The sequence below is a fragment of the Trichosurus vulpecula genome, chromosome 2 (genome assembly GCF_011100635.1).
Source record: "Trichosurus vulpecula isolate mTriVul1 chromosome 2, mTriVul1.pri, whole genome shotgun sequence".
NCBI lineage: Eukaryota > Metazoa > Chordata > Mammalia > Diprotodontia > Phalangeridae > Trichosurus > Trichosurus vulpecula.
The window spans coordinates 83,846,712-83,860,283 of NC_050574.1; the positions used below are offsets into that span (position 1 = coordinate 83,846,712).

Here is a 13,572-nt window from a genome sequence, read left to right on the forward strand (position 1 = left end):
ACCTAATTTTTTCTTATCAGAATTGAGTAGAGCATCTTACATTAATTTGTCTCTTTCAAGTATCAATTAAAATCCAATATTGTATAGTGAGTTTTTCTCATTCTTGCTTAATTCTAGTGCTTTCTGCCTGTTGAATATCTTAATTTATGTTTATTAAGAGTCATCTTCTTGTTGTCCTCACCACCAACCCCATTTACTGTGAGATGCTTGAGGAAAAGGACTATCTTTTGCCTTTCTTTGAATCCCTAGAACCTGGCACGACGTCTAGTACATAGTAGGCACCTAATAAATATTTGTTGACTATCAATACAGAGTGAAAATACTTTTCTGTCATGCCTGGTGAATTGGGGTGCCATACACTCTAAATCGTGACTTTTTCAAACTGTTTAGGGATAGTTTTTATTATGCCCCTCCTGTTGCTTTTGGGCCAGCACAGTGACTAATTTACTAGCTTGATTGGGAGATGATATGATATTACGGATAGAGAACAATAATAATAGCTTCTATATGTATGTATATGTATGCATATATATCACTTTAAGGTTTCTAAAGCTCTTTAAATATATTAACACATCAGATAGTCACAATTATTCCATGAGGTGACGGCTATTATGCCTACTTGAAAGATGAGGGAACTGAGGCAGAGAAAGGATCAATGATTTGCCCCAGGTCACACAAGCAGTAAGTATCTGAATCAGTATCTGAACTCAGGTTCCCCTAAGTACAAATCCTGTTCTCTATTCACTGCACCACCTAGTTGCCTCATTAGAGGAAGACTTGTGGCCAGAAGACCCAGGTTTGAATCAGACGCCTAGTAGATAAGTAGCCCTGACAAGACATTTAACTTCTCTGGACTTGAGTGACTTCATATGTAAAATGAATGGGTTGGAATCTATGAATGTTTGGTCCCTTCCAGCTCTAAACCATGATGCAGTTATGATCAAAAAATGCCATAGTCCATGAAGGGAAATTCATACATAAATGGGAATATCAAATGCTTTTTATTTTTGAGTTACCCCTTTATTTGTGGACCTGAATCTTATTTTTTGGCATTTGCTGTTACAGAATTAGCAGAGGGGCTTAAAGAAGGGACTCTTGAAAGTCCGGATGAACAAACCTCCAACTGAAAAATATCTAGAGTCCTATTTTAGAAGCTGGGCTCTTATTCTTTGAAACTGAAGATGAGCTGACTATAGCCTCAGATTTCACTTAAGTTAATTTTGCTTGGGATATGCAATATTGTGCATGGGTTGTCTTTCATTTTTCTGTTTCGCCAGCTGATCGAGTCCAAAATCATCTGTTTGGAAAACACTTGTTTCTAAGTGGTGAGGTAAAGGGAAAGGGTATTCTAATCATTTCTTTTGATTTCAGCAAACCACAAGTTCACAACACAAACTCCTCAAGCACAAATATGGTCTCTCTCTCCTGGTCACAAGCAGTCTTGATCTTCTTGAGAATAAATCACTGTTTCTGATTTCCTTATTATTGTTTTCTTGTCTCTGTTTTGCTCGTTTCTTGTACTAGGGTTAGACTCTTGAATGTTATGGAGATAAGAATCAGCTTGTGTTTTTGTCTTCCTCTTTGTTTGGAAAATGTAACAAAAAGAATTTTCTTTTAAGGATTCCCCTCACCTCTTTCCAGTTCCCGTGCAATAGTTAGATGTCACTTTGTACCCTTTGGAGAAAATAGGAAGAGAATCTTATCACGAATTTGCTTGGTCTTCACTCCATAGACAATGGGGTTGAGAGCTGGTGGAATGGCAACATAAAAGTTGGCAAAAAGGATGAGGACATGCCGTGGGACATTGTGTCCAAAGCGATGGGCAAGAATAGAGAAGAAGGCTGGAGTATAGAACATGAGGATGACACAGATGTGAGACCCACAGGTTCCAAGAGACTTCTGGCGGGCACCATGAGAAGGAAGGTGGAAGACAACAGTCAGTATGAAAGTGTAAGAGACAGCGATAAGGACAATGTCAGAGAGCACAGTCATAATGAGTAGAGTAAAACCATACCAGATGTTAATGGAGATGTCAGCACAGGAGAGCCGTGCCACACCTATGTGTTCACAATATGTATGGGGGATGACATGAGTTCGGCAAAAGGGCAGTCGCTTTAGCAAGAAAACAACTGGAAAGATGACACAGAAGCTCCTGATGATGATTCCCCCCATAATCTTGATGATGACCTGGTGGGTCAGGATGGTGGTGTACCTCAGTGGGGAGCATATGGCCACATAGCGGTCATATGCCATAGCCAGTAGTATTGCAGAATCCACAACAAAACTGAAATGGAGGAAGAACATCTGAGTGAGGCAGCCTGAGAAGGTGATTTTCTTGTCACCAAACCAGAAGTTACTGAGCAATTTGGGCAGAGTGGTAGATGACAGAATCACGTCAGTTTGGGCCAACATGGAGAGGAAAAGGAACATGGGCTCGTGGAGACTGCGCTCCACAGCAATGATGTACAGCAGGACGCAGTTACCTCCAATGGCCACAAGGTAGATAACACAGAAAGGAATTGCGATCCAGATGTGGAACTTCTCAAGCCCTGGGATCCCCACTAGGGTAAAGGAGCTGGGGTTGTAGCTGCTTAGGTTGAATGTGGCCATCTCCTGATGACTCTTGCGGAGGTGATTCTTGAGTCCTGAAAAGAAGCCAAAAGTCAGAATTAACTGCCAGAGGTCATGGTGGCACTGTGGAATGCACCACAATCAACTTTTCTGTTTGCTTGGAGAGCTCTTCCATAGTGCAAAGAATTCTGCAGGGTGTGGTACACTAAAGAACTAACAGCTCAGTATTATCCTGGGCACTTTCCAGGAGAAATAGCATCAACAGGGGACATTTCGTGTTCCAGCAGAGGAAGAGTATGCTGAATCGAGTAAAGGGAGTCATTCCTACACACATACAGATATATATGTATACATACATATTTGTGCATATAACATATAATGATATTCACAGACTTACACATATGTACACAAGTTTTATATAACATATATAACATGCTATTCATGCAATACATATATATATATATATATATATATATATATATAAAATGCATATAGAAGTGCTCTTAACCTAAAAGTTTCTACATGTGTAGGTACATAAGTCTATATAATATGTTATTCATACACTTCATAGTTTATAAACTTCTTTTCTTAGAATAACTCTGTGAGGTAAGTAATACAACTTGATATAATCACATTTCATAGATGAGGGCCTTGGATTCCAAGCGAATAAGTAGTTGGCCTATAGTGACAAAATTAAGAAATTTAAGAACCCAGGTCTTGTGACCTGGCCAGCACTCTTTGTGTAAAATGGCAGGTGATCAGACACTTATATCCTTAGCAATATTACCTAAGATGAGCCTTGACTTTAGAATAAGGTGTAAATTCTTCAAATGCATCTTCAGGGGTAGAGTGCTGAATGTTATAGCAAACAGCCTATTGCATAAGAATGGTATGATTTATTTGAGAAAAGAAATATCATTGGTATTGGAACCCTCTGGTTAGTGACTTCCTCCATCAATGAAAGTTAGCATCTTCTCCAATATCTGTGGCATTAGAGAGTCTACTAGGTACATTTAGTGGTTAAGTGACTTAATCAGGGACCCACAGAATATTCCAGAGATGGACTTGAACCCAAGTCTTCCTGGATTTGAAGTCAGCTCTCTATCCACTCTACTATGTTGCCTCTGATTTATATTCAAGAGGAAATGAGACTTGATCAATCTAATAGTGACGTCATCACCACTCTGGAGGGGATCTTGTGTTTGACCAAGGAATCAAGACAATTCCTTATCTGAACAGGAGCTCCATTTAATTCATCCCTAAAAAGTAGCCACTCACTGTCTACTTAGAATTATAGGACTGCTGATTTTGAGCTAGAAGGGACCTTAGAAGTCAACGAACCCAACCACCTCATTTTACAGATGAGAAAACTGGTTGTCAGAGAGGTTGGCTTGCTCAAGGTCACACAGGTTGTGGCAGAGCCCTCTGTTGCCAAGCCTGGACTCCTTCATAATACACTTTATGAGGCATCTCGTTACTTCCAAATGGCAGCCCACTGTATGTCTGAACAATTTTCTTAGAGTGTTTCTATTATGTTGGACCCAAATCTGCCTCCTTGTAATTTTCTCCCATTGGTGCCAGTTCATTTTTGTGGGGCCGAGTTGAAAAAAATGCATCCTAATTCTACTTGTGGAGCTTTGAAGACAGTGACCAGATCACCCCTAAATTTCATTTCAGCTGGAATATACAGCTTTCATTCCTTGAAGCACTTTTCATCTAGTCTGCTCTCTAATTCCCACGCCATCCAGGCTATCATTTCTTAGAGATCTGAAAATATGATAACCTGAACTGAAGCCAAAAACTAGAGCAGGGTACAGCAAGGTGTTCATGCTCTGTCTCTTGTCCTGGGGTGATGTGAGGCTGAACTGACCATAATGGTTACAAACACATTGTAAACCTTAAAGTGCTCGATCACTGCCAGCTATTGTGATGACGATTACAGGCATTATTAGCCTTCATTCCCTTAGCCTTCTACTATACACGACCGCTGAGCTCAAGCAATGTTAAAGAGCAATCCAAGGGTGTGCAGCAAATGCTTAATCACTGGACTCTCTGGGGAAAAGTCTGCCCACACTCCCACTTTTCAGTTGAATCAGCATTATAAATACTTTCCTAAGTATAATCAATGAAGCAATATATTAAACTCTGCTTTGTACTGACTTCTGAAGTGTCACTGAAAATTTAAGAGTTGATTCTTGAAAGGGAGTTAGAATTGGCTCCACCATCATTCTGCTCTGATTTTCCCTATCTGGTTTGAAGAATTAGTGAGACTTAATTAAATGGGTAAGTATACATTCACCCTCCTCCAGAAAGTTTGCTTGAGTTTTATGATGACATAAATGTCTGAACCAAAGGCATAAATGAATGCTTCTCTGGATAGAAAGTTAATGGTCCCTAGTGTCAAGTGCTGAACCTAGGTTTATTTACATTTTTTCTAAGTGTTTTGGAGAGAGTGCAGTGAAAACTCCAGATTTTCAGATGACATTAATGACTTCCAACTCACTTTTTGGAGTAATTTTCAGAGACTTTGAAATCACTGTGTAATATACCCTAAAAACTCTGGCAATGGTCTGCTGTAGAAAGTAAATACAAGGAACCTATGAGAGGTCTAGGAAGAAAATTGGAAGAAAACGCAACATGTTTCAGTTCTGAGAATGACATGCCCCATTCAAAAGAATTAAAGCCTCATTCTATTTCTCTCTGGGAGCTCATATCTTTCACTTACTGTTGAATTATGCAATCAGAACAGTGAAGGGACATATTAAAATCACTAATGCACATGTATGAGAAATGGTCAAACAAAGGCTTCTGATGCCATTCCCTAGATCCAGGCCCCATTCCAGTACTTTTCTCAGAACATACATACATATATGTATATGTATACACACATGCATCACATTCTCTATATGTGCTTTCTGATTCTTTCACAACTAAAAAAAGTCCCTATTCGTCTAAGGTGATCTTATGTACTTCACTGCCTCCAGGTGGGGTTGTTTCCTCCAAAAATTTGAGACAAGATAATTTGATGATATTCTTGGACATACAGAACAACCACCCACCCCGACCCAGTCCCCCACCTTGTTTTAGCTTACCAAGGTCTTTCTTCAACTATCCTACTTGAAAGAAGGAAAATCTGTCTTTGATAGAGAACTCAGTTGAAGGCTGAATGAATGTCTTTGCAATAAAGAAGAGAGGACTTTTTATTCTTCTTCTTCTTGGAATCCCAGGAGGGAAAGCTCCAAGCCTACAAATCCCTGAGTACTAACTTCTGTGCCTTCCTACAGGATATGACACAAATCAGCCAGATTAACCCTTTAATTTTCTGAGAACAGATATTGTATTTTTTGCAGAAAATGGCTCTAGAAGCTTTGGAAGCCAAGGATTCCTGGGTTACTGAAGGACTCTGCCTTCAGAGGACTGGACCCTGAGGGGAGTCTCAGATTATGAATCTGTGGCTCCTCAGATTAGAGGTATCATCTCAGGTAAAAAGCATTAGTGGCTTCTCTTCTATATACAATGTAGAATATATTTTATATGTATATATATATATATATATGTACACATATATATATACATATATATATATATATATATATATATATATATATATATATATATATATATATATATATATATATATATATATAACCTCATTAATTTGGCATTCATGATCCTCCAGAATTTGTGTTCAGCTTTTTGGGCTTATTTCACACTCTCTCACTTCACACACTCCGTATTCCAATTAAAGTGCAGATTTAATATGAAATTATTTTCTGATCTCCATGTGCCCTCTTTAACCTCTAGGAATTTGCCTGGGCTGTTCTCCATGTCTGCAATAGACACAGCCCTTCTGTTTCACTTTCACTCCTTATGTTAGGGCAATATGGAATTCCTACCTTTCCTTCTATGTCTAGCTCAGGGGGCATTTTCTCAATGAAGCTTCCTGTGATGCCTCCAGCTAGAGGAAACCCTAGCTTTCTTAATTTCCTAGACCATTCTGTTCTTTATTCATTCCTTTCTAAGTTTTATAATGAGAAGCAGTATTGCGTATTGGATAGGGATCCGGCCTTGAAAAGAAAGACCTGGGTTCAAGTTCTGCCCTCTGACACTTATTAGCTTTGTGACCCTTAGCAAGTCATTTAACCTGTAGACCTCAGATAGTGTCAAACTGAAACAAAAAAGGGCTATCCAACCATACAAATGGGCTGCATATTGACTTAGAAAAAAACCTATTAACTTTATGTACTATTGCTTTCTTATTTATTTGGCTAAATACTTCCCAATTACATTTTTATGTGGTTCAGCTGCACTTTGGAAGTTGCCTCCTCCAGTGTCAGTAGGTGAAGGGTTTGACATTTGTTCTCTAGATAACTCTGTAAGACTGTAAGTTGCAGAGAAATCATTGTCCTAGTATTGGTGGAGGGAGTTTGTTTTCTCACCCGGGAGTTCCCTATACCAATGAAACCACAGGTACACTTCTTCACTCTAATTTATATCCTAGTTATTTGTAGAGATGTTTTATCCTTATACTGGATTATAGTCTACTTGAGGGCAGACAGCTTCATTGGCCCTACATCTAACATGGTGTCTTGAACACAGCAAATGTCTGTTGAACGGTAAGTGAGAATTTAAATTTTTGTGTGTGCCTGCACGTACACATACACACACACAAATAAACATTTTAATAACTGTGGTATTGATTTGGAGGAGAAAAGAGAAAGATCTGTGACTTTTGAGAGGGCTCAGGGAAATCTGGACTCTCAAACAAGTCTTCAGTGGACACTTTTTGTGTCAGTACAAACCTTACAGAAGGGGAGAGTTCCCAGAAAGAGAAACAGAATACTAAATAAAAGCACATTATTCTTGTAGTGTTATCCTCACCCTAACTTCATCATTTTTCCCACACCCCTTTTGAAAATCCAGGGTTACCTCAGTGGAATTCTCTTTTCTTATATCTTATCATGTCAGGACCTGACTATCTGCTCCTTTAATGATGAATGCTTTATGTGGTAATATTATAATCTCTTGAGATTTGTTAATATATACAGAGAAGAATACTAACTAGTACATGGTTTACTAGGAGAATCTTTGAAACTGTGTCCTTCCTAAGTTGACTAACTTAGAGGATCGAGTCAAATGTGGAAAATTTCAGTGTAAGACTTCTGGTGGCCTGGCCAATTTGGGAAATACAGTGGGATGAATAGGGACTTGCCATTATAATCAAATTATAAGTCACTGCTTCTCTTCTCTAAAGGTAATCCATGATTGCAGGTCGTTTGTATGACTTGTGCTCAACTACGCTGAACCAATATTTGAGGGTTTTGAAATTTCGTTTATCATTCTGTGCTCAAACCTCTGCTTAATAAAGAAGTATGGTGAGGTGATTACTTAAAAATGGGGATGTAGAAGGGTTTAAGGATAAAATTTAGGATTGGAAATATAGATAGCAATAGGGATCAGCTTGAGTTTGGGAATGGATTGGAGTTGGAGATGATGATATGGAAGAGAATAGGGATTGTTATGATGATGGATATTGGATAGAGATGATGAATATTGGTATAGGGTTGAGACAGGACTGGAGGTGGGGAAAGGGATAAAGATAAGGAGTGTGTAAGGAAAATTATGTGATTGGAATAGGGATATGGATATGGATGTGTCTTAGTATGGAATGGTTGCTAAACTTGGGTTGGGTTGAGAAGAGACAGAACTGGATATTAGGATAGGGTTAGAGCTGGGGATAAATGTAGGGTGTTTTACTCTGTGCAGGAGATATTCATAGGGCTAGATACTGAGATAAGACTGAGAAAAGAGTAGGGATAACTGAGGCTTGAATTTGAGCACAGTGAGAGGATTGTGATGGCGAAGACTATTTGCCTGGATTAGGAGTCAAGAACAGTGCTGTCAAACTCAAATGGAAATGGATCCCTGAACTCACATACTTACTTAGAATACCATTAAGTAGCTTCCAGTGAGAGCGCTGAGGGCTGGCAGGATCTCAGTAGATATTGGGAAGTTTGCAGGAGAGGTAGGTGCAGGTGATCTTACCAAAACAATGTCCCAAGGTGGGATTTCCCTGTTTCAAGAAGTCATCTGACAAATGCTGGAATTATCAATGAAGGAGGAACTAGAGAATGGATTTTCAATTGCACCACAAAATGCATCTTAGCATACTAAAAAAAAGTCCTTGAAGAATTTCAGAAGGAATTCAGAAGATTTTAAGAAATTTTGTTATAAGGAAAGGAACCTTCTCTGCATTGGGGAAAAATCTAGAGGGTTCCAAAGTATTCAGTTCAGCCTTACAAGAAGATAAAGGTGAAAGGTTTACATGATGATGTATCTTCTGTTCTGGATAAATAGGTGTTGGTAAAATGGAATGGTGGTTTGGGAAGTAGCGGGGGTTATAAAGGCCCCCAAAGTCTCATTGGTATGTAGAATGAAAACTCCTTTTTTGCATCCAGCTTTTCAGCAAATTGAACACTGGAAGAACATATACAATGCAGATGTCCCTCTTGTTTTAATGAACTCTTTTAACAGTGAAGATACAAAAAAATACTTCAGAAGTACAGTTATTGCTGAGTTAAAAGCTTCACTTTTATTCAAAGCAGAGAGCAAAACTGTGTCTCACTCAGGGGCAAATACAGATGCTTGATATCCTCCAGATCGTTGTGATATTTAGAGCAGTTCCCACAATTCTGCCTTGCTTGATACTCTTATAGGAGAGGGAAAGGAATATATTTTCATGTCTGACATAGATCATTTGAGTGTCACGGTGGATCTGTATATTCTTAACCATCATATGATTCCACACAATGGAAAGTGTTGCAAATTCATCTTGGAAGTCACAAAGAAGACAAGGAGAGATGTCAAAGTGGTGCCCTCACACAATATGAAGACAAACTCAGGTTGGTTAAAATCATTCACATGCCAAAAGGCCATATTGATGAAATTCAAATCTGTATCAAAATTCAAAATATTTTATAAAAACTACTTTTGGATCTCTGTAGCAGTAGTCAAGAGACTGTAGGAGAAAAATGGCATGGATATGGAAATCATTGTTAATCCAAAGACCTTGGATGGAGGCCCCAAAGGTGTTTATTTGTAGACTGTGGTTGAAGCTGCTATTGAAATTTTGAGAATACTCTTGGCATTGATAGTCCCTAAAGTTGTTTTCTGCCTGTTAAAACTACATTTAATCTTGTGATATTAAATCTCTACAATCTTAACAATGAGTTAAAAGCAAGAGTTTCCTACTGTGCCCTTGGTTAAATTAGGAAGCTATTCTACAAAGTTAATATTTTAAAAATACGTATCATGTTTATTCTCTGAGTGAAACTGCATATTACAGAAAAAAGCAAACAAAGAAAACCACAAATTAACATTATCTATATTGTATTGTTATTTATTTTGTTAAAAATTTCATAATTACATTTTAATCTTGTCCTCCTTATTTGTGGGCAGCTTAGGACCATAAGTCAAAAGTTTAACATATCTGGCCAAGATGACTTTAGGTTTGTTGGCTTCCATCTTTATCACTTCCCCAAATGTGAAAACATCTGTACAGCACCTTCCCAAATCTGTTTGGTTCTTACACCATAAATGACAGGGTTGAGCATGGGTGGGATAACAACATAGAGGTTGGCTAGGAGGATATGGACATAATGGGGAATACTTCTCCTACCAAAGCGGTAGGCAAAGACAGAAAACAGAGCAGGAATGTAGAAGAGCAGGATCACACATATATGAGAGCCACATGTTCCCAGTGCTTTGCGCTGAGCTTCATGTGAGGGAAGATGGAAGACAGTGCATAGGATGAGTACATAGGAGACAGCAATAAGAATGATATCTAGACCTGTGGAGAGCAAGGCAGCTGCCAAACCATACCAGACATTGACTGAGATATCAGCACAGGAGAGCCGGGCAATGCCCATGTGCTCACAGAATGTATGTGCAATTATGTTGACCTGGCAATAGGGTAACCTTTTGAGGAGGAAGATAGATGGGAATATGATGCAGAAGCTGCGTGTGAGAGAGGCCACAGCTATCTTTGTGATGGTGGTGGGAGTAAGGATAGTGTTATAGTGTAAAGGTGAGCAGATGGCTACATAGCGGTCAAATGCCATGGCCAACAGGATGGCTGAGTCAGCCACAAACAGAAAGTGGATACAGAACATCTGGGTGAGACATGCATCAAAGGAGATGGCTTGGGTCCCCAACCAGAAGATGGTGAGAGCCTTGGGCATGGTGGAAGTAGAGAGAAGGACATCAGCACTGGCCAGCATGGAGAGGAACAGGTACATGGGTTCGTGAAGGCTCCTCTGGGAGATGATTACACTGATCAGCATGCTATTCCCTGCCAAGGCAGCCACATACATGATGCAGAAGGGAATAGAAAGCCAGATGTGCAGGTGCTCCAGGCCTGGGATTCCAGTGAGAAAGCAGCCTGCAAGGCGGGTATCAGTGATGTTCAGAGGAAGCATTGTGACTTTTACAGATTTGGAGGTGAGGGCCTTATTATTTTATAGATGTTTCACCTGCATGAAAGAAGAAAACTAGCAAATTAGTTATAGGCTTTGGTAAATGCTGTGGAATCTTCACACAATGCCAAATTGTATTTATAACTACAGACATCCACAGCCTATAAGAATAGCATCTTTGGCCATAAACCAAGGACCAGTCTTTAGGTGCTTTGCAGATGATGATAAAAACAGTGTTGGTCTCTGCATATGTTGCGAGGGGTTGGGGCACAGCAATAGACTCATGATCAGCTTGGCTGAGTCCATAGAGGGGTAGGAGTGTCACTGTATTTTTTTGAGGAGATAGCTAATCTAAAACTAGTGATCCATGTCCACAGGAACATCTTTGAAAATACAGGTTATTTAGGCAACTGACTGACAATAATGATGATGCTTAAATCAGAAGCTCTCCATTAGGAAATCTTTAGTGAGTTTCATTTTTTAAAGATGCCTGGTTTCTGAAAATGTCATAACTTTGATATTTGACATAAAAAAGCCCAAGGTTCTGATAATCCATAGGTAAAATGGGGCAGGAATCAAGCTACAGAATGAATGTTAGATTGTCATGGTTACCTGTAGCAATCTTTTCAATATAAGTATAAATTAATAACAGTGACTGATTTCAGTTTTTCCCAAATACCTATTTGTCTTTTCAAAAAAAAACCTCTAATGCAGTATCAAGTGATGAGTACAGCAGAAACATTCTTGGACCAGGAATCAAGTGAATTCAGCTTTATTCCTGGCTCTGCTACTGATTTGTTGTATGACAGTCACCAGAATCTAGGGATTCTACCAGGTCTAAAGCTGTGACCTGCTATAATTTCACTGTACAGAAATGAATCTCATTCTCTCAAGAACTTTTTTCAATTTTATTTAACATTGCTTCCTCTCATGCAAACACATTTTACCTAAAGTGGACTCTTTATATAAGGAGTTGGAAAGGGAGGGAGGGATAGGAATGGTGATAAAGATAGGAATAGGAAAATCAAATAGGGGAGGGAGAGCAAGGAGGAGAGAGAGAGAGACAGAGAGAGAGAGAGAAGGAGGAGGAGGAGGAGGAGGAGGAGGAGAAGGAGAAGGAGAAGGAGAAGGAGCAGGAGGAGGAGCAGGAGGAGGAGAAGTTGTTGTTGGTGGTGGTTACCTAAGACCTTCTAAGGACAGGGAGGGAAGGTTTGTCTGTTGAGTCAGGACCTGAACTGAAAAGGTGGACCTCTCAGTACCTCATTCTTAGTAAGGATAAGTGGTCATATATCTTGGAAGAAGTGCCTATGGCTTGGGTAGTAGCTACAAAGGTCAGCAGCTGACCAGTTCTTTACTCCTTTTTGTGTTGCCAAGAACCAGAGGGTGTTCTTTGCCTGTCTGGATACCAAAAGATCTTTGAAGTGGTCAGGAAAGACAAAATGAAATCAATAAATTTTTCATTGAAAATGACATTGAGAAGAGTTGGAAGTGGGGGGCAGATCCAAGATGGCAGCTGGAAAGCAGGGACTTGCATGAGCTCCCCACCAAATCCCTCCAAAACCTATAAAAATGGCTCTGAACAAATTCTAGAGCAGCAGATCCCACAAAATAGCAGAGGGAAGAGCCAGGCGTAACAGGCCCTAGCACCCTGAATCAGTGAGCTGTGGCAGTTACCAGACTTATCAACCCACAAACACCAAAGACAACAGAGAAAGTTAGTGGGAAAGCTGTGCGGAGTGAAAGGAGTTCTCAGTTCGGCCACTGCCCCGGGGACAGCGGAGGTGGGTCAGCTACAGAACTACAGGTGCAGTTGGTTCAGGCCCCAGACCCACCTGGTGGGAGGAATTAAGTGCATCAGAGTGGAAGTGCAGAGCCTGCTTAAGATCTGAGTCAGGTCCTGGTTGGCAGTTCTCGGGGAAGGAGGAGTGCTGGTGTGGCAGAGCTGGCTGTATAGGAATAGCTCTGAAAACAACAGTGCATCCTCTCAAGCTTGGAACAAAGTACTCTTTACTCTACAAGCAGTCATACCCTGACAAAAAACTCAAGGGTCAAGTAAATTGGCTGGGAACATGGCCAGGCAGCGAAAACGGACTCAGATTCAGTCTCACACTTTGGAATCTTTCTTTGGTGACAAAGAAGACCAAAACATACTGCCAGAGGAAGTCAACAAAGTCAAAGAGCCTACAACAAAAGCCTCCAAGAAAAATATGAACTGGTCTCAGGCCATGGAAGAGCTCAAAAAGGATTTGGAAAAGCAAGTTAGAGAAGTAGAGGAAAAATTGGGACGAGAAATGAGAATGATGCAAGAAAACCATGAAAGACAAGTTAATGGCTTGCTAAAGGAGAACCAAAAAATACTGAAAAAAATACAAACAACACCTTAAAAATAGACTAACTCAAATGCAAAAGAACTCCAAAAAGCCAATGAGGAGAAGAATGCCTTGAAAGGCAGAATTAGCCAAATGGAAAAGGAGGTCCAAAAGACCACTGAAGAAAATACTACTTTAAAAATTAGATTGGAGCAAGT

General features: G+C 39.8%; 2 protein-coding genes across 3 annotated transcripts; both read right to left on the reverse strand.

The window, feature by feature from the left end:
- Nucleotides 1-1,662: 1,662 nt before the first annotated feature.
- On the reverse strand, nucleotides 1,663-4,929 carry LOC118838692 (olfactory receptor 52H1-like). 2 transcript variants are annotated; one of them, XM_036746049.1, is made up of 2 exons: nucleotides 4,921-4,929; nucleotides 1,663-2,610 (listed from the first exon to the last, which is right to left on the reverse strand). In XM_036746049.1, exons 1-2 carry the CDS (start codon nucleotides 4,927-4,929, stop codon nucleotides 1,663-1,665), a joined length of 957 nt encoding a protein of 318 aa, XP_036601944.1. The 2 variants fall into 2 exon arrangements, with proteins under 2 accessions (XP_036601944.1, XP_036601945.1); XM_036746050.1 differs by lacking the exon at nucleotides 4,921-4,929 and having other exon boundaries at nucleotides 1,663-2,619.
- A 5,171-nt stretch (nucleotides 4,930-10,100) lies between these two features.
- On the reverse strand, nucleotides 10,101-11,033 carry LOC118838448 (olfactory receptor 52B6-like). Its single transcript, XM_036745743.1, has one exon. It carries the CDS (start codon nucleotides 10,941-10,943, stop codon nucleotides 10,101-10,103), a length of 843 nt encoding a protein of 280 aa, XP_036601638.1. The 5' UTR covers nucleotides 10,944-11,033.
- Nucleotides 11,034-13,572: the final 2,539 nt, after the last annotated feature.

Excerpts from the sequence above, each read along its gene's own strand:
- LOC118838448 (XM_036745743.1), bottom strand. The coding sequence starts at position 10,943 with ATGTATGTGGCTGCCTTGGCAGGGAATAGCATGCTGATCAGTGTAATC.